A 21053-nucleotide genomic window follows, 5' to 3' on the forward strand; every position below is an offset into this window, starting at 1 on the left:
ACACAGATGCATTTAATCTAAAATTTGATCTAATCAAATTTTGAAGGTTTAGAATTGGGCTTGATGAGGTCTGACAAGTTCAACAGAGAAGAGAGGCAGAGACAAAGGCCATGGATAATTAACAGGTTTCCACTGAGATAGTGATTGTCACACATTCAGGAAAGTTCAGCTTTCACCACTTACCTGTACGTGATGAGCAGAACCAGTGCCACGAAGCCCCCTCCATATACTTTTCTAGCTGTAGTGCTGGATGACAAGAACCCAGCGCAGAACTTCAGTAGTGTGTCCCAGGTGATTCCTAGGAGAAGGAAGAGGTAGAAGTCAGGAGCAATGCAGAGGCCAAAGAACAGAGCTGCTATGTTCAGCCATAGAGCGGGCTGACAAATTTCTGGTTAATACCAGAAAACCTTGTCAATTTTTAAATTAATTTACCTTGGTAACCTTCAGAACTATAGGGATTGGTTTGTATCGGCAGAACATTCTTTTTTCCTACCTTTCCATTTGAATAAATGCAGAAGAGATATGGGTCCCAGCATGCTAAGCTGGTACAAAACCACAGGAAAAACTACCAAGACTGAACTATGAACAGACATGACAGAAAAAGTGGGGGCAGCGAACAAAGGGAACTTGTAGAAAAGCATGTGTAAGAACAGTGACACATCAGAGAACAGGAATCATCTCTCTAAATTTAAATGCCCTAAGCACTAGACATGACTGCCTCTTTAGGGGGGTAACAAAACAAACAAACAAACAAACAAACAAACAAAAGACAATCTGGCACTGCAACGTGCTTTGTGAAAAACATTTTGAATTAGTCAATGTTTTCAAGTACTTTGCACAAGCAACCAGAAAACCCATTTAAAAAAAATATACTTTTTGGTCTGAAAACATTCCATTTAACAGAATTGTCTTCTCCCAGACTCTAGTATTTTACCTGTCAGCATGCTGGAAAAAAGCATGGCAGGAAAGTAGTGGTGAAAGTAGAGAACACGTCCCATCATAAAAAAAGGGAGGTAATGAAGAAGCCAGCCCAGCGTGATCTGTCCTCCACCACGTAGCACAACTCTGGACAATTCTGGAACACAAATAAACACACTTCAGCAGAGAAAAACTCAACTACAGTTCCTATTTGCAAGCCTTATCAGAGTAAGTAAACTCAATGGGAATGATCTTTGCAGGAAGTCATGTACTTGTCTGAAATCGCTCCAAGCCTCTACAACATCCTAGCTGCATTCTTTATAAACATACAAACGCTCTTCATGAGAACAGTTACCAGAAAAGATACACAAAGGCGTAAGTCTCAAGGGACTGGCAGGAGGTTGACCATGCCCTGTGTTAAGAGTGAACTTGCAGTTTCTGAGGACGTACATCAGACTAATTATGTCATTCCAATTTCTGATTTTTTTTTATTCTCTCTGCAACGAGACTACAAGCCATCAAGATGATGACTTTGCCAGCCTTTCCTGGAAAGAAATGTTGCCTAGCTTCCAGAGCCTGTGGAAGGGACTGAGAGCTCTGGTGTCTGCATGCAGCTTAGCCAATAATTTATTGTGTAATGGAATAGTTTCACATCACGTTTCAGAATTCACGTCCCACAAAGAGATCTACAAAACAAAGCAACCATTGATGCAAACTGGAATGGTCAAAGTATGACCTATTAGGGTTTGTGAAAAGCTCTGCAGCCTTGGCATTGGACATAATAAAGGATCATTGCATCCCTTGCATTTGCCATTTACTTTCATAAAGATCAGGAAACGTTTCTCATTTCAAAACACCGTGCATGCTACAGTAGTACAGAGCACACGCAGAGTCTGAGAGCAGGGCACTGATCCAACTGATCTGTCTCCTCTACAGCCAATATGGTAGTCCCTTGCAGTATTTTTGCTGAAGATCTGTCCTGGTCACTATTAAACTTTTTGAGATACGAAGCTCCCATTCTCTTCCTTGTGGACATTGTACGATAACCTAAGTTCAGTAGTTTTCCACCCTTGGCACACAAACTCCTACCATCCACACACTTTTAAGGTGCCCACAAAAGGCATTTGTGAAAAGGAAGCCTATTATCAGTAACCTATGTGGGGTCAGTGTCTTTACTAGAAAAAACACCTTGGAAGCCTGCAAAGCAGAACAAACTAAAAATCATGGGACCAGTAGATCTCTGCATCAGGAAGGTTTTCCTGACATACGTTTTACCACCTTCTCCTGCTGTTACGTCCAGATCAAATACAGTCTTTCCAACAGATATGCAGTTGGTTATTTCTGAACTGCAGTATTCTGAACTGCAGTAATCATGTAATTGACAGCAACTGCGGCCAATATCTTGACTCTTGAGCAGTTCTTATGCAACTCCAATGCCAGGCAGGGTGACCACCTGCAGAGCAGAGCTGGCATGTGAGCTACGGAGTAATCCAAGAGCTTGTTTCCTGCAAGAAAACAAGGCAGCAAAAGCCTACTGAGATTCATATCTTTAAATCACCTTAAGATGCCAGCTTATACCCAGTCCAGCTCTGTACTCTCCAGCAAAAGAGTGGTAAGACTTTTGAGGAGCCGCTGATCACATCTCCTGCCTGTGAGTCACCTCCAGAGCTCTTCTCTTTGGCTAAGTAGGTGTCCCAGGGTCCCTGCTGACTTAAGGATTTCCAATCAAGTTTTGCAGGCTTAAGAAATTTGGCAACTCATCAGGAATGGTGTGCCATGCAAAATGTGAGATTTATTCATAAAAGTGATGATGTTTACTATGGAACCCTTTGTTAACAGTCACATTGTTCAGTGCTACACTTTCAAAGCACTATATAGCTTAGTGTTTTGTACATACAGCTGCCTTGCGTGTATTTTATTCAACTGCCAGGGTTTTAATACAATATAAAAAAAAGATTATTTTTTTTTAATAGATGAGTCCCAGGATGAGCTTTCCCGTATCAGAAAACCAAGGATGTTATAACAGGGATTCTATCGTGCAGGAGGGATAGGAAGACTGACCTCACCTTTGAGTTCAGATGTCAGCTGGACACCTCTCTTCAGGGTCACTGCAGTGGAAACTGCTATCAGAAGATATAAACCAATAGTGACCAGATTTAGCCACCAAATCACCTACATAGGAAAAAAAGAAAGATTTGGGACTTTAGGATAGAAAAAGGAATGTGCATGTGAGAGGAAATGAAAAGCTACATGCAAGCATAAGAGTACAACAGGAGAGACAGTCCACAAGCAGGAGAAAGAAGAGAATCATTGTCACTGGCCGAATCAAGAGTAAGCTAAAATTTGCTAAAGACACTGGCTTGGAACCTCCCACTCCAACTTACCGGGTTTCCCAGCAAATAAACCCGGTAATCAGTCTCATTGACACCAGAAAAACGCAGGCCCTGAGGAAAGAGACCAGAAGAGAGTAAAATGGGCTTGCATCAATCCAGTTTGTATTTTGCAGTGTCGAAGGTGAGACAAAGTCTCATCCATGAAGCTTAGGTGCTACAAAATAAAACCAACAACATTTTCAATGCAATTAAGAGGTGCTATGCTTCAAGAAGCACAGCAAAAGCCCTTGAAAACAGAAAGGAAGGTGGATTGATCAATATACCTGGTAGTTGATGGGCCAGTGCCAAGGTTTGGATGTAACTTCATTGTCCTTTGGTTTGAGGCCACTGTTTCCCTACAGAGAAGTCAAGATAAAATTTAAATGGGCAGGCAGTTATGCTGCAAAGCCTGCCCAGAAATGTCTGGGTAAACAAACATACATGAATACTCTTCCTGAGTATAGGCTGTTTTCTGACTACATAAAAACGTCATCTTCTGGAAATGGCCACAGTGAGGACAATTAATGTTTTAATATTACTGTGCAAGTGAAAATGTCCTTTAGGTACCATTAGAGGCAATATTCTCTCACTTCTCTTCTCCAGCTTTTCTGTCACTGAGGACCCACGTTGCATAAGCAAGACCTGTGTTCATTAAGAGACTACTTCAACAGGTTTCCCTCCACTGTGAAATAAAAACCTCAGAAAGATTATTTCCATGGAAACTTATGCAGGTGCTTCCTTACCTGAGACATTATCATCACTGGTTGCCATGGAAATGCTTAGCATTAATAACGATTTGCTTGACTACCGTCTTTCTTTTAAGAATCTGGGAAGAGCTTTACAAACAGTAGCAAATAAAACCTTAGACTCCTCTCTCAAAATAGTAACTTCTTATTCTTCAGACAAAGGATTGAGGAGCTGGGAGCAGAAGGGCTGTGGCCAAGAGCACAAAGAACAAAGAACGACTGCAAGAGTAGTCCACTTGGGAAATATTAAATCCAGCTCTGTTTTGTTGTTTGTTTGTTTTTTTTTAATTCAGGGATAAATCAGGAAAAGGAAAGCAGAAAACACAGCACCTTGATGAACTTTTAAAAAAGTAGTTTTCCATTTTCAATCCGAACGCTTGTCGTTCTCCTTTTTGTTTAGCTGCTTTTCCTGACTCTGACCATAGTAATATACTCATGCCTCACAAGTATTAATTTAACCTTAAAACCTTCCAGTAGGGTAGGGAAAATTTCTAACTCTCCTTTACAGAACTGAATTTCAGCTGCAGAGGGATTACATAATTAGGCTGTAGCTAGATGACACCAGCAGCAGATCCAGGCATCAAGCCCAAAGCTCCCAAAACCTCTGGAAGATTTAGCTGCAAGACCACCCCTTTTTCTAAGTATAAATTCAATTAGGTTGCTGGGGCATGTAAATTCTGCCCTAGCTTGCAGCCATCACCCAGATACCTGAGAAAATGCTATTTCTTTTTGATGCAAGAGAAAGAAAGAAGAAAATTATAATCTAGAATTAACGATATCCTACCCGGATCATAACCATGTGGGATTCTAGCAGAATTTCTGCAAAAGAGGGCTTCAAAACATCCAGGCTGATATTGGGCACTTTAGAAAAAGAGAGAAAAATAGATTAGAAATCTATATGGTTTACTTTTATTTGCCTCTTTCATAATAAACTAATCTTCCTCCTCCTGTAACTATCTGCTTCTAGCACCTCTTTTAATTCCCTATGCAATTCATTCATATTCTAAACACAGAGTCTTGCAGTCAAAAGTATGCCCCAGTGAATTTCACAAGTGATGTACTCCTAGATTTCCTCCGTTCTTCCAGGAGCAAGAGAAATAGATAAAAGTCCATAAAATAAACAGATTTGTATTTCTAGCTGAAAATAGAGACATATTGTTCATAGGCTGCTGGTTATCTGTGAGCCATGAGCGTGGGAATGTAAAATGCATTACAACAGAAGAGGAAATTCTACCGAGTCAACAGCCCAGGATTCCTCTCCTTTGGTTTGCATACAGTCGATCTGAAAGGATGAAGAACACTAGGTTTTTTAATAACTCAGAACTCAGCCCAAGTTATCTGCAATTCATGGGATGAAAATTGTATCGAATCATTCAGGCCAAAAGAGGCTGTGACACCTATCTAACTCCTGGATGAGCCTGCAAGGCCCATCTGTCATTATTGGCAAACTTAGTTCTCTGTCACACTTCTATTCATTTCTTGATGGTACCGCAAAGCCATTATTTAGCATGCCCCTGGTAAGAGAAGGAAAAATACACCAGAACAGGGTGAATCCTAGCTTTTTAAGAAAATCATTAAAGTATATATGATATACCCATACTGATGACAATAATTCCCAATTAAACCAATGATGTTAAAAATTACACCTTGTACTGTGGTGCCTATAAAATTTCATACTTTTGTTACCCACGAAGCTCTCAAAATCCTTAAAAAAGTTTTTATACTATCACTACACTTGAAGCATTATCACCAGCTTACTGTACAAACAGTGAAGTAGCAAAAGGCTACGCATCTCTGAACAACTGGCCCAAGTTCATCAAGTTCGTGCTTTGGGTGGGAAAGAACACACAAATTCCAAACACTGAACACCAGTTCTTGCCATCTGATAGCTCATCCCTTCCAGCAAGCTAAGATGCACTCTCAAAGGGAAAAGAAATAAATGACTTACACCTAGGGTTAATGTGATCTTCAAAGTTCCAGAGGGAATTGGGAGTCTCCTTCAGGTATGGTGTGCAGGTGACTTCCACTTGTTCCCAACCCCTGAGGAAAAACAGAACAGTTAGCCACCACCCTGCAAAAGATCACTCAATATTTCCAGTTCATGGCTGATTTTTCCCCCATTTAGCCCTATACTTCCCCACAACACCTACCATACCACCCAGCCCCAGCAGCTGCATTCTTACACGCTCGTACATGCTCTAAGAACCATGTAGAAACCAAACCAGATTTGCAAGGCAGCCAAGATCAAAATTCTACTGAATATTTTAATCACATTTCTAAGTCTAAATGGCGCTTGCATTCCTGACCATGCAATCACCAGAGGTATGTGGTTGCGCTCACTATGATTCAGCATCCACAGGATTCATTAGAAGCCCTTTTTAACATAACACAGTGAAGGGAAACTTAAGCTAGCAGTACCGGTGGCTGCTCTGGAAACAGAAGCAACATGACCGCACAGCCTGCTGCTTCAGGATCCATGTTTGCATCCCACACAGTACGGCTTTGCAGAAACAGCAGCTTGCTTCGCATTAGTCTGGATGTCTCTGCATATACCTCATTTTAATGATGAGATATGTAATCCAAGGACATATTAAATCACAACCCCTGCTAATAGCAGCTTGGTACTGTTGCACATGCTTCAGATGCTGTGTGTAAAAATGGCAGAAGGTCTTCCAAGCACAGAAGTAATATCAATAAAAAGAAATTTGCAGGATTACGGTATGGAACAGCACGAACTGCTCCAGTTTCTAGCAATTTTTGAGAATCTCGAGGATAAAATGGGCTTGAAGAACATATCTGTCATCCCCTCCTGGACTTACCAGATGACAAGATCTACGCCATGCCACTCTTCAAACTCCTAGTAAGGGATATTATTTTTCAGAGCTGTATACCTTCACTGTAACAGACTGCATAACCCTAACCCAGATCTCCCCCTCTGGCTATACCTTTAGTACCAGCTAGTTACTTTTTTATTCTTTTAAAGATAAAGAAATGGAGGAAACGTGGTTATTGGTTAGTTTAAAAGTACCATTGAGCAAAGGAACGCATTAGCTCAAGGCCTTGCCGGGGTGGAGGAGGATTAAAAGCTATTTACCATTTTGGCAGAGTCTTTCCAGAAGAGCCCAATATACACCCTGTAGCCACATGGGTTAGCCGGACCTGACTCCGTAGAACTTTGATGAGCTTTCCAGACTTTCTGCCCACCACTTCAATCCGCCAGAAATCATTGGAGTCTCCTGTTCCATTCTATCATGCAAACATACCATAGGAGGAAAAAACCAAAACCAAAACACACAAAAAAGAAAACACACCAATCCAACTAGAAGATATACAAGATTGAAGCACTGCAAATAGGAACTTCTGAAATTCTAATGGTGGCAAAGCTAAACAAAGGAGCCCGGGCTACCCTCACGCAGATTTCATAGAAGAGATTCCCCATCAGGAAGAGATGATTCTAGACACGAACAACTACTCACAAATACACGTTTATCTTGCCAACCTTAATTTTTTTTTTTGCTTCCAATTCATACTTGACTGTGGCTCAGAGTTACATTTTAAATGGGGATAACTTGGATGCTTCACAAAAAGGGTTCAGGCAACAGCCCCTTGCATTTGGAAATTCAGCCCTCAAAGCAGATTTCATTTTAGTGATTCAAAATTCTGTCATCATTCTGTCAAAAAAAGGCACTTGTCTATGTGACAAGGCCAAATACATAAAATAATACTTGTCAGAGCAACTTCCAGGTTGCTCAGTTTGGCATTTCTGGAATTGAACGCTGCCAAAGCTAGACTGGCAGTAAAAGCTTAAGTTATTTTCTTGTTTGTGTTCACATTAAATAGATTATCTCATATTTATGGTCTATTTCATACTAAATCAATTTTTCCTCCACTATGGTAGATGCACACCTATCACCTTGGCTAACAAACTAAAAAAGCAAGAATAGATCCCCTTGGCATGGTATGAACTCTGCCCAAAAGAAGGAGCTTTTGTTTTATCTTGCCATTCACTTACTATTCCATAGCCAGTGACCTGAAAATGCTTCCTTGTCAGGGGAGCCTTATGCTGGTGACTGTGAAGATTTCTAGAAGTTCTGAAATGAAATTAAAAGTCAAACCTTGCTTTGATTTTATGTCTCAGTCAATTTGTGATAACAACTTTGGTCTGAGCCATTCAGAGAGTTGCCAGCGCTTTGATCGCTCAATTCCAGCCAAGGGCAGGGCAGGATGCAGCCTTAACAGTGACGGGGGCCACAGAAACTGCCGTGTCTTACCATGCAACTCAGAGCTTATGCCACGCTGGGCAGCCGCTGGGAAAGGAGGACATTGTGAATAAATCTGACCCTCAAGCTACAATCCACCACCTCCAAGTGGGAAAGAGATTGTTGGTTTTGTTTTTTAATGGTGGGACCAACAGTCCTGCTCTTGCAAGAAGCAAAGCAAGACCCCGACCTCTCTTGGTTATCAATTTTGCTTTTGAGGGGAAAGATTGTACCATTTAGCCAGGCACGGATTTACTGAGGGCAGGATCTGTGGCCCCCATTAGCACCAGCTGCAGACAGCGCAGACAAGCAGCCTCCCACCCTAGCAGGGACTGCTAGCTGGGGCAACCAGAAAAACCTGGCCATATCCTGGTCAGTCCTTAATAGTAAATCAGACAATGAACCACCCCCGCCAACAATACAGCTGCATCCAGCCCAGCCTGGTCTGCACAGAAACCCTCTGCCCACACTGGATGCGGTTCCTTCACAAGGAGACGGGAGCCATCTGCCGGACCTTTCCCGCAGCACCACAGTTTCACCCCCCCATTCCAGAGACCTAATCAAGACCTAACCAGCACTGCCTAATCAAGATTTTATCACCTTCATTATCACATATTTGATAGTAAACCCCAAAATTCAAGGCTTTTTTTTTTTAAACGTTAAAATAATTTTGGAAACCTCAGCAATGATTTGTGAACATGCAGTATCGAACGCAATATGACACGATTTCCAGGCTCACAAGTTTAGAGCTTCTGTTAAGAAATCAAAGCTGTGACAGCACTGAGCATTGTGGCACAGTGACATTAGGCTTAGATGAAGATTAAATATCAAGTCACTAGGGTTCCCCTGCTTCCTCTCAGGTATTCCATACAAAGAGGGATGGCACCAGCCAACATTTTCATTAGGTGTTTCACTGCTGTGATCTCAGTGCTGTTGAGAACTTCAGTAGGTGGATACTGCCTATGCATATAGGAACAGGAGACTTGCAGTACGCTGACAAAAAAGCCACACAATTTGCCTAGAAAACTCAGAGAGTGGGGACAAGCAACAGTATGAGGGTTTTGAAATTGCTTCTTTGCAGAGGAGTTACCCTTAATATTCCACCTCACACAGACGAACGAATCCCTCTGCTGCTTAGGTACGTATTTCTAATGAAGAAAAACTCCACAAACTTCACACTGGAAACACAGATATACAGCCTATATCACACAGCCCACTTGTGCTGGCCTAAAAACATGGTCTCCAGCAGGACAAATCTCCCAGCAATTCTATTCAATCATGCCATCTCTTGGAATGCCAGAAATCATCCTTACTCTTTATGTTCCAGACGAATAATATCTCCGTGCCTCACGAACTCCACAGGGCTCGAGGGGTCTGACAGATCTGCTGAAGGAAGGCAAACTAATCATATCAATGCACTGACAAACATATCAGGGTCTTAGTTTCTTGGGAATGCTCATGCCTCAAGCAGACAACACACGGCAAACTAATCTGTGTCGACTCTAAGCCTGGTGGTAAACCACTGCTCGAGATTAAAGACCAGCCCCGAGGGCTACGCCAAAGAACGTGGCCCCAAGCAGCACATGCTGCCCTTAAATAAGGGGGACGCCTGGTCAGGCTAACTGAACACCAAAACTACATTTTTATTTTTTTTATTTATTTCATGAACTGTAAAATGACTCTTGAAACACTGATCATAATTTTGTTGTATCTAGGTTATTCAAATTTTTTTGTTGTTTAGACAGCTCTTGTTAATTTTTATATACACATGCTGCAGGTGAAGAAAGGAAACTGCCAAACATGCCTCAGCTACACTATATGATATTCTAAAACAACAGATGTATGTACAAACCATAGATCTTCATGTCCAGTACTCTATCTTGTCACAAGCAAACATTCATGCAAGTCACATGAGCACAATGTATCAGGACGTACCAGGACCCAACTCCCCCCACACCCATAGCCACAGTAATAAATTCCACAAAATACTGAGTTCAGATTAGTTATTTGCAGCCTTCCTCTCTGTTATTTGCAGCCCTAACCCAGCTGAAAAGTTGTCAATGCAACCTTCAGCTGAGAAAAGCTTATTTACATCAGCTGTACAATCTGGAGAAAAAACAAAAACACAGGAAACACAAACAGATTCCCCTTGTTCTTCCTCCTCCCCTCATACACAGGAAGGATGCTTTGCCCTGGAGGGAATATTTAAGCGAAAATCTGAAGCAGAAGTTATAAAAGGCATTTTACTGGTATTTGTTACCTGTATCCGAATCATGTTTCTTTATAATCCACAGGTTATTCAAATCTTTATGTAAGTAGGCAGTGACCTGAAAGCACAGGATAAATTATTTTACCAAGCAAGTGAAAAGCTGGTGATAGCAGACACACATTCACCAGCAAATCGAAGTCCCAAATGAATGCACCAATAACATAGAAACCCTGGGATGGCTTTTACGTTAGCACCCCCTGCAAAGTCAGCTGCTGGCCACTCCTTAACCCAGATGACACCTTTTATTCAGCGTACAGCCCGTACACTCAGAAGCACTACACTTAATGACAGTTCACATGCATCATGAGTAACAGCCTCCAACCATACGGCTCGACCTCCTCTCACCCTACTTCAGAGGCTCCTTCTACAACAGGATATCCAAACCTGAACTTTTTGAATAATCACTGACCAGTACCAGAACCAGGAGATGGCTTTACATACAGTCATCACCAGTAGAGATTTAAGACAACGGGCTGCCTGTGACAACCATAACGCTTCTACCAAAAGATCCAGGCAAGTTAAGAAGGATTCAGGGATCCACTGTTAAAGCTGCACATGCTACCCAGCTAATCCTTACCGGCCTGCTCAGACTCATACAGTGTAACTGCTCCTACCTCCCCCCTACCATGGGCAGGGGAGACCACCTGGCCCCAGGGTGCTGCTGTGAGGGCAACCTTCCCAAACAGCATGAGAAACTGTGCCCACTCTGTTTACTCTCCTCTTCCAGCAGCAGCAAGCCCTGCTCTGTGGCGCCCTAGACTGGTCACAGATCTGTGCCTCCCACCCAGGTGGAAACAGATGGCCCGGAGGGTGGGTGAGAGGCAGAACTTACAGAAGTGTCTGAGGGTGGGGAAAAATGGAGAGCTGGAGGTGGAACCTTGTACCTTTAGGTATATAATCAGGAGAGGAAGGGAAAGGAGGCAGAGAGATCACTGCCTCCATCTTTTCCTCCCTAAACCTCCTCCAAGTTCTAAATTCCTTTCCCTTCTCCACAGCCCTCAAACTGTCCCATCCCCCTACACTCATCCTAACTCCAGAGCAGGGAGCACAGGGAGGGAATCTCCACCCTTTCCCACTTACCCTCAAGGAAACTCCCATCAGTGTCCTCTCCAAACCCCCTTTCCCTGCTTTTAGTGTCATAAAGCATGCTGTGTACTTGAATTTTGCCTATCCTTGAGACAGTTTTGGTGTGACATTTCCATCTACGGTAATAAACAATGTCACATGAGAGTATTAGAAGTTGTGGTTGGGAATAAAAGCAGGAAAAGAAGATTGAGACAAAGTTTTCATTTCTGAAAACTTCTTCCTCACCACACAGACTGAAGGGAGTTAAAAACAAGCACTTATTTTTCTCTGGCAACTTTCTTTGAAGGAGCTCAGAACCATTTTTAGACGCTAACATGCAAACTGCAAAATACATCTTGGGAAAACTGCAGAAGCTGCAAAGATTTGTGAAGCTTGATGATGACAAAAATAAGAAATTCACTTAATTTTTGTACTACTTAATTAGCGATAGTTACATGATTTCTGATTTTTACTTATTGCTTAATCATTTAATCAAAAACCCTTAGAGAGTTCAGACAGTTTAATTATGGCTAGCTTACGAATGTACAGATATCTAATTTAATGAGCAAAATCTTAGAAATTCTTTGGTGACAGATGAGGAAAGCAAGGTACAAAGGGAGAGTAATTCCTGTAAGGTCACAGAGGCCAGTGGCAGGAGTGAAAACAACACACAGCAGCCCTATTCTGTTGCTTTTAAAACACAGCAATGAAACCTATAAGATAAAGTAATGTATTTGTTTTAAACATAAGTTCTACAGCCTTCCTTGAGGTAATAACAGTACTTTACTATGGAAAATTATTTTTAAGTCCTCTTGGCCTCCATCCACGGAGCGTGGTCTTGCTATTAGAGTGAAGCCTTGTTACTGTAAGTCAACTCTCTGCCCTCTTCAAGCATCCTTTTTACTCAGACTTCCACGCCAAGTGCACAGCTGTGGCACTGAGAGGGTAACAGATGTTGAGTAAATACACAGCTCCTGTCACAACAGCACCTAATGCTAAGTGTAATGGAAGCGAGTCGATGGTTGTAATCAGAGGCCCTACTACTGCTGTACACTAACCTGCTGCTGGCGAGCCCCCACGCCCTCCGGGTAGAGGTGCCAGTGGGAGTGAAGGTATCCCCCTGCCATCCGAAGGTTCTTCATTGTGACCACAGACCCGTAAGCCAAGTCTACAAGGGAAGGAAGGTGGAAAAAAGGCATAAGGCAGCTCTCCTACAAATATTTCCCCCAGCTAGTCTGCAGTGCTCCAATTAGCCATGCATTCTCTTGCATTGTTCAGATGAAAGCTCAATTCCTGCTTGACACATTACTACACACAGCTCATTGCAAGCTTCTCTTCCATCCCCAACCACGATTCAGTAAAATTGTTACATAACATTTGTCTGAAACACTTAAAATTGTCCCACCTACTTTTAACATAAACAGAAGTACTAGTTCCTTTGTGTGTAATTTCAATAATGAGATGTTTGAGATAGCTTTCCATAAGACTATATGGTCAAATTAAAACATGATCAAGTTTGAAAATCATGTGACTACTTTGAAGCACTCCATCACCCAACCCCTACAGCAATGCAAGAGGGAAGGGAGACAAGCTCAGCTATCAGATAGGGGAGCTGACACCCTGGCTTCAGACACCTTCCTTCATAGCCTCCCAACACAAGTGGGAGAACACAGTCTTGGAGAATGGACTTGATGCTTTACCCCAGTTAGCACCTCTGGAGCAGGGAACAGCCAGAGAAAAGCTGATGTAATCGAAAAGCTAAATCACATTAAAGCCTCGGTAGCGCCTAGCCAACCTGAATGACCACAGAGCCATCTTTCCCCTAAATTCATATGCATGCCTGAATACAATACAGCTGAATCGGGGGCATGCTGTGTCACAACGAAGTTGATAGTTTTCATTTACAAATATTTTGGAAACAAATCCTGCATTTGACCACCTACCAACCTAAGGTGAACAGGGTAAATCTCTTTTTGTTGTCTCAAGCAACATAAAGGACAAAAAATACAAAGATGAATGTACACAAAACTGTCAAATCCCTCAAAATGGCATCTCTCCCTCTAGAAGGAATATGATGAAACAGCTAGTGACCTTGCACTAAACATGGTGTTATTTTCAGCCTTCTTTTCTGTCAATATATCTGCACAGAGGAAGAACATGGATCTGACCACGAAGGCATAATCTGCACTGTCCTGCACTGACTCACAGGAGATGCTGTTTTTATTTAAACCCCCATAAACATTGACAACACTCAGAGTGGTTTATTCCTTTGGACACTCACACTCTGGAACGGAGACATTATGAAGATTGTTCCCAATCAGCTGGGACTGAAATGCTGAACTGAAGAAACCATCCCCAGGACCACTAGAAAAGAGAACAAAGAATGGGACATTTCAAAGTCCGGCAAAACAGGCATACAAAGCTCTATCATGCATTACCAAATTGTTTTTACAAAAGGAAAAAGATAAAACCAGACATGGCATCAGGAGAAGAATGACTGCAGTTCCCCTAGATGCACACACCTCTAATGTTGTGAATCACAGCAAACAGTCTTGCAGAAAATTGTCCAGAGCTGCAAGGACTTGAGGTCACAAAAATATAGGCACTGACACTGCACAAAGCACCATCAACTACCTTTGGAGGTGTTCTTATGGCAAATACATTGACCCACTGCCAGGTTAAATATAATAAAGCCTCTCTCTGTGCCTCTTTAAGCGTCATTTCTGCTAAGAGGGTAGTGGCAAGACCAGTTGGCTTAAACTGAAAAATAACAGATTTAATTTTACAGTCTTTTTTTCTGATGAAATGCTTATTCACCTCATCTTTTCATGCTGGCATATGGAAAAACATTACTTGGCCATTTTGCTAGTTGTTGTGCTCTTTCCACATCAAAAGCGTCCCTTGGTTGCAGGCATTCAGGGAAGAGTCCTCCCTCAGGGTGCATTCAGACTTTTTTTTTTTTTTTCTTTTTTTTAATCACAGCCAAAACATTTTTCAGGAATGCAATGTCTTTTTTGTCTTTTTTAATTACAAAAACAAAAATAAAAAGAATGGAGTTGAGACATTTTCAGGTCCAGGAAAGAGAGGAGGGGAAAAAAACCGAGACAGAGAGTTTGGTTAGGATACTTGCTTGGCATTTCAGAAAGTCTTAAGCTCAAACTCAGTTTCACTGCCAGCTTGGCCAGAGCCTTTTTCTAAAAACAATGTAGGAGTCTGGGAAGGGAATTAACAAAGACACAGCTTGTGACTGCGCTTCTGACACTGAAAATGAAGCAATTCATAATCAATAGCCTTTAATTCAAAGCAAAAACAAATTACTCTTTCTGGAGAAAACATTATGAAATACCTTTTATTTAATACTGTAAAATGAACAGCAAACATAGCCATGTAGAGTACAAGCGGGAGCAGGATGAGGCAGAGTACACGAGCCAGTAAATGCTTCCCAAACATGACCTGTAACAAACACAACCTGGATCAAACAGTGCAGCTGCAGGAATATCTCCACTCTTTACCTCACAGGACTCTGAGCAGTGGTCCTACAGCAGAAGCCTACCACGCAAGCAAGCCCAGCAGGGCGCAAAATTACCTCAAAAAGGCCTAGGGAGCAATAAAAGCTTAGGCAGACCTTGTTGTGCATCTCCAAAAGCTGGACCCAGGGTACCTTGAAATTTCAGGGTCTTGGGAGGAAGACAAAAACAGGCAATAGGAGGGTTTAACTTTCAAAAATCTTGGGCGTACCTAACTTTGGCAAAGAAGGTTGGGCAGCTGCAATTGACAATACTTTGAAAGCAAGGACCATAACTTGTTTATCAGTGGTACACATCTTGACACAAAATCACAGCAAGGAGATGTCTTCCAGAATAGTAACTGTCAAAGCTAAGCAAAAGGGAAAATGAAGACATGAGGGCACAAGTTACTAGATACAATTCTCCCAACAAGTTTCCCTATGCAAATATGACTGCAATAAGGACTTCTTGGGGACCTAGATATGTTGCATTCACAGAAACCAGCTCACTTAGCAAGGATGCTCTCACACTCCAACTTCTGTTTCTGCTCCTCAGCCAGAAGTTACAAAAAAAGTCAGCAGCAAAACCGGTGTTTCTAGCTGCCTCAGCACAAAAGCAGAGCATTTTATTTAAAACCCTTCGAAAGGTGGTTTGTACACAGACACCCAAAATACAATTACATATTCACATCCTACTGACACTGCTGGTAGCAGAGCAAGTAATCTAAAATACGGGGTGGGTAATAAACAGCTGTGGGAGAAGAAAAGACCTTAAATAGCAAAAATTGTTTGCTAAATGTCCATACCTAACTTCAAAGCAGACGAAGGCAGATGTACTTGCCATCTTGCATATTTTTTTATGTGGTACTCATCATAAAATCATTAAGCTAATCATCCTTCATCCCTTAATAACAGATTCAAAGATTTCAGAAGTAATGGAAAAAGAGATGAACACATTACAAAACTAAGAACTTACTGAAGTCAACAAAGGAAACAGTTGCTCAGCTCAAGTACTTGAGCAAAACGGCACTGGGAAAAATGCTGATTGATGGTACATAATCAAATTTATGCAGCAGAGAGGCATATGAACTAATCTCCAGTTCCCTACTCAGAATGACCACAAGATGCCTCAATCTTTGTGAAAAGGTTTTCTTTTAACTACAGACTTCAATGCAAAGTCAAAAAAGAAAATGTACATGAAGGACAGCATCGAGCAAACCAGAACAGTGGACCAAGATAAGCTGAGAATTCTAGAAATCATGATTAGTTTCCTAACAAATGCAGAGATAAGTTATTCATGGGTTTAATCCTCACTTGTTGTTTTTTTTTTTTTCCCCCCTCTTCTCAAGCACCAAGGTTGCCAAATAGTTAGTTATTCAGAAAGCATCTACCTTCTGGAGTAAATTTCTTTACATATTCTAACACTCAGGGGCTTGCTGCCTTTGCTGCCAGCAGCTCAAATGAAATCACTGTGCAGCTGTCTACTGGCAGAAAGCTTAGACATGATGGATTTGTTCCATTTCAAATGCAATTAACTGACTTTGCTCAAGAAGTGTTTCTCTGGAGCTGGAACATTGCATCTTTGCAGCCCATATTGATTCACATTAATCAGAGAAAACAAATCACACAGCAGGAATGGAAAAAGTCCCCCCAAGCCCCCACTGTTTTTGAGACAAACAGGACAAAAACAGTAAATGAAAGATATAGAATTTTCAAGCTTCAGAAGAGGCTGAGACAAGAGGAGAACTGAACACCTTTTAAAAGACGCGCTTGAAGAATTTATTTTCCCGCTGGTTGCAACACAGCAAAGGGTACAACAAGGTATTTCTCCAAATATTAGATTTCACAGGCCCCAAATATAAAATGCAACATATTAAAACAGGCCACCTAAACACACTAGCAAATTTCTTAGAGCCTGTAAGAACAAAACGTGTGCAAAATTGAGCAGGTTGTCGCCCTCAGGACTCGCTACGGAGACTCCAAGTTGCAGAGCATGCCCATGACTCATGATGGACTATAGCATGCTACTGCTATGCGGCCTGTGCCCCCCTACTCTCACAAAGAGAACCTGAGCTTGCACTGCTTATGCAAACTGGGTGCTGCAAGACATGCCTGTCTGCCAGGTAGCTCATACTCCTCAGAAGGTCATGTAACAGTGTTGGACAACATCTTGTTTTGGGCCATTGTACGGCCATCCCCAATGAGCATTTTTAACCTAGACGGAAATAAAATTCATCCAACTGGAAAGGTAATAGTTTCTCTCAAGAAAAAGCAACAACCTTTTTGCTCTGCTCTTATGACATTATATCCCGCTGACACATACGGGTTTTTTTTAAACATATGGCAATAGTTTTTCCATTATAACCTTCACCTTTAATCATCATCATCCACCTCAGATGCCCCTGTTTGCTACAAACAGAGTATCAGTGTTCAGCTAGTTCCACGGTTGACAATAACTAGGAGAATTACAACAGCAAAAGAAAGCAAAACGAAACAAAGAAACCCTTAATGTAAAGAAAAGTTTTTGACACTCACCAGTGACAAGCTGAGGTCCCCCAGCAAGTCCCATAGGTCATAGACTGTGTTCAGGCCAACCAAGAGGACGACAAAAAGGCCAACAAACTTTACCCCCATTGCTCCAGCAAGGTTCACGCCAGTCAGACTCAGCCAGAACCACCACGAGGCAGAAAATGGCCTGCAGGACAGATGAAACAGGTCAGTGTATAAACGATGGCTACTTGAATGGGTATCTGCAATCTGGAAAACAAAGAGCAAATCGGCTACCCCACAAAATTACATTCCATTCCACCTTACATTCCATCATCTTCTCAGGAGCCAATGAGGAATACAAATGTAATTGTTTTCATTAATTTTCGAATGATTCAAGGATAACCCTGATGCAGGAGGTCCCAACACTTAAGCATGGGCAGCCATAGGTCTTCCTTTTAAGGAAGGGAACATAGACACCAGGTATAAGCTGAAATACTAGTGCGAAGAAAGTCCCACACATGGAAGGTCTGAAAATAGAAACCAGACTTTTGCCCCATAAAATGCAAACATACATCTCTCGGAATGCTAACGACATGGGGGAGAATGGACAATTAGCAGCTACTTTTCCTAAAGCAGAAAGGCCATAGTGGAAAATATCTACCCAAGGCACAAACAAAAGCTGCAGCAAAAAGCAAAAAAATTACAAACTAAACTAAAATTGAACCACAGAGAAAAGACGAGAAAAGATGATAGCAGAACTAAAACCCCTTTTCTGACTGACTCCTGATGCCTTGACGCTTGTATTTTGGCTAGACAAAATCCCTGTGACCCACTAAGCAACACAATAGCTAGAGCTGGCTTTTAATTTTAATTTTGGCTGATCAAACACTGCCCTATGACTTAGCGCGTGCATTGCCTGGGGTGTGCGCTGTAGATGAGAATATTCAAACGCCTATAAATCACCATCCCCCTCTGGAAGGGTCTACAGCAAATATCCTGAGCAACTTAACTGCTTTATTCAGTAACACCTTGGCCACATTTCTCTCAAATTTTTGGTACCAATTTCTCTAAACCCAACAAATTACACTATTTACCTCAATTACCAGGATTTTATAAGTGCTTACATGATCAAAGTCACAGATAAGCTGTGTTTCTCCAGCCAAAGTGACTGGTTCGAGATAACAAATTAATATTTTTGCCATTAAGGAGCAAAGCCTTGAACAGGCTCCAACCACCCTTCATTCCTCCTCCTCTGACCTACAACAGTCCATACTAGCTTGCTTGCTTGTCAAGTTTTAAAAAGCCATAACCTTCATTGTCAAGATCTGCAGTCCCATAAACACTATTTCTGCTGAAATTTCCTTTCATGCTAAAACAATCTATTTAAGTCTCTCTCCTGGTTTACGCCAGCCACGATACTTTCTCCCTAGTTTCACAAATCCTTATAATAAAATTTTCTCTCCCCTACCATGAGCCATTTTCATCTACAAATTTCCTGAAACAATCTGATCTCAGCCATTCACCCAAACTACCAAGTGGTAGATATGTTCTAGTACTTTATCTGCGTCGAAGTTGAGTATCTATAGTTTAACAATATCATCATCTTTATCTTACCTATCCGCACAGCTGTTACATTTCACCATACTCAGAACAGCTCCCATGAGGAAGAACATCAGAATGGGGTCCAGCAGAATATATTGCGACAAAGTAATACAGCCTGTATCTGCAAACAGTCACACAACAGTGTCAAAAAGGCTTGCGGTTCCAAAGTGTATCTAAAATTGCAGGAAGCCAGTTTCCTCAGTGTAGTCAAGACAAAGGGAACAAGGAAAATTTTAGAAACAAGAGCAGATCAGAACATTTCAACTTCCACTTGCGTACCAAATGAAAAAAAAAAACTCACAAAAACCAGGCATTACAACAGTATCTGTGAAACACCATTTGGGAGGTGCTGCTGAGATACTCAGATGGAGGGCGTTACAGACAGCAATGATCTACCTACTAAGGCAGCAACATGGTGCCAGAGGATGCTACGGGAGAAGTCATCTTTCAGGTGTTACCTATAAAAAATTAACATGACTTGGATATTTTAAGTCTCCATGCCTCAATATCTATGTGTCCTCACAAAACCCCAATTTGGGTAACTGCATTTGCAATGTTAATTTCTCCACTTGGCTCAATTCAACAAGGAACTTTATTAATTTCTTACTGTGAGCTCCTCCACAGTAATGCAGTGGGCTGTTAAACACCTCTGTAATTGATATGGGAGACATCAATATTTCACTAGTGAGCAAAATCATTCCTGACCATCCATCTTAGAAAAATTCTTAAAATTGAGGTGAAATGTAGTCCAACACTGCAGTCATGGTTATAACAGAAGTACCTATCAACTAAACAAGACTGTAAAATTCTCAAGGGGACCACTAATTAAAAAGCCTCATATATATAAAGCAGAATTACTTTGTTTTTTGGGAATCTCTCTCATTAACCCAAATATCCCCTGGCTAGGTAACACACGCTAATACAGAAATTAAATTCTCTGAACAATTAAACTGCTCAATTTTGCTGTAGCAGGAATACCTACCAAAAATAAGGATGAAAGCTGTGAGTAAGGCTGCTGGCAGTGACTTTGACAGTTCCAATACTGTGAGGTAGGCAAAGGGAACCAGGCAGGAGCCAAGGAATGCACAGAACTGCAGGAAAAGATCACGGGAGAAGTTATAACGCTCCCCACGGTGAACATGCACCCACATCCACATACCAACAACAGGAGGTGTCGCAGTAGCTGAACTGACTCACTAAGAACATCAGACAAAAGCCAAATGAGCAAAGATACTGTTCAGAGAAGGACAGCTGCTTACTCTATTCTGTCTCTAGAGGTGTCAGTAACAACAGACGGTCATTCTCTTGCTAGACTACATCAGATATTCATAAAAAGATATGTCAAGCAGGTGCGCTACACATCCACCATACTCAACTTCTTTTAACAAGATATCAGAATACGAAACCCAAGAACAAAATGTACCTGTACCTTACATCTTTAGCAGATCAGTATCACCTCCCCTACATAAATGAGACTGAGGATAGTTGGAAGAAGAACAGAAATCAAAATAAAACAAAGCAGCATCACAACAAGATTTATTCTCTTCAATGCTGGTTCTAGCACTTCTCCCACCTTTGGCTTAGGGAAATCTAGACCCACAAATTGCTGGAGGCCTGAAAAGTAAACCAAGAAAATACACCTTCCCAGTTTTTACCCTTCTTTCTAGGTACTAGCAATTGGGCACTGTTGGGGTTTTTTTTGGCTCGTGTTATCTGCTGTCAGTTTTATGGCTCTTGGTCTTCCTGGAGAGCAGTACAGACAGGGTTTCAGATAGAATACCACTCTGAATAGTAATTCCGCCCCTGCCCCCGCTCCATCAGCTCACT

At 41.6% G+C, this 21053-nt stretch overlaps 1 protein-coding gene across 6 annotated transcripts in view; it reads right to left on the bottom strand.

Moving 5' to 3' along the window:
• POMT2 (protein O-mannosyltransferase 2) overlaps positions 1–21053 on the bottom strand; it is a 32606-nt gene that overhangs the window by 8433 nt on the left and 3120 nt on the right. For 5 of the 6 annotated variants that reach the window (XR_012586782.1, XR_012586780.1, XR_012586781.1 and 2 more), the window contains exons 4-20: positions 20209–20317; positions 19239–19347; positions 17670–17829; positions 14976–15082; positions 13911–13993; positions 12688–12797; positions 10556–10622; positions 9609–9681; positions 8049–8127; positions 7131–7282; positions 5985–6076; positions 4821–4897; positions 3575–3646; positions 3303–3362; positions 2985–3090; positions 935–1075; positions 184–298 (exon numbers count right to left, since the gene is read on the bottom strand). Coding sequence is in view for 3 of the 6 variants with exons in the window: in XM_074585367.1 (XP_074441468.1) it covers positions 184–298; positions 935–1075; positions 2985–3090; positions 3303–3362; positions 3575–3646; positions 4821–4897; positions 5985–6076; positions 7131–7282; positions 8049–8127; positions 9609–9681; positions 10556–10622; positions 12688–12797; positions 13911–13993; positions 14976–15082; positions 17670–17829; positions 19239–19347; positions 20209–20317 (1712 nt within the window). In the remaining 3 variants the exon portion in view is untranslated. The remainder of the gene's footprint in view (positions 1–183; positions 299–934; positions 1076–2984; positions 3091–3302; positions 3363–3574; positions 3647–4820; positions 4898–5984; positions 6077–7130; positions 7283–8048; positions 8128–9608; positions 9682–10555; positions 10623–12687; positions 12798–13910; positions 13994–14975; positions 15083–17669; positions 17830–19238; positions 19348–20208; positions 20318–21053) is intronic. The other variant, XM_074585366.1, reaches the window with a different exon arrangement.

This window comes from Larus michahellis, chromosome 4, assembly GCF_964199755.1.
Source record: "Larus michahellis chromosome 4, bLarMic1.1, whole genome shotgun sequence".
NCBI classification, from domain to species: Eukaryota; Metazoa; Chordata; class Aves; order Charadriiformes; family Laridae; genus Larus; species Larus michahellis.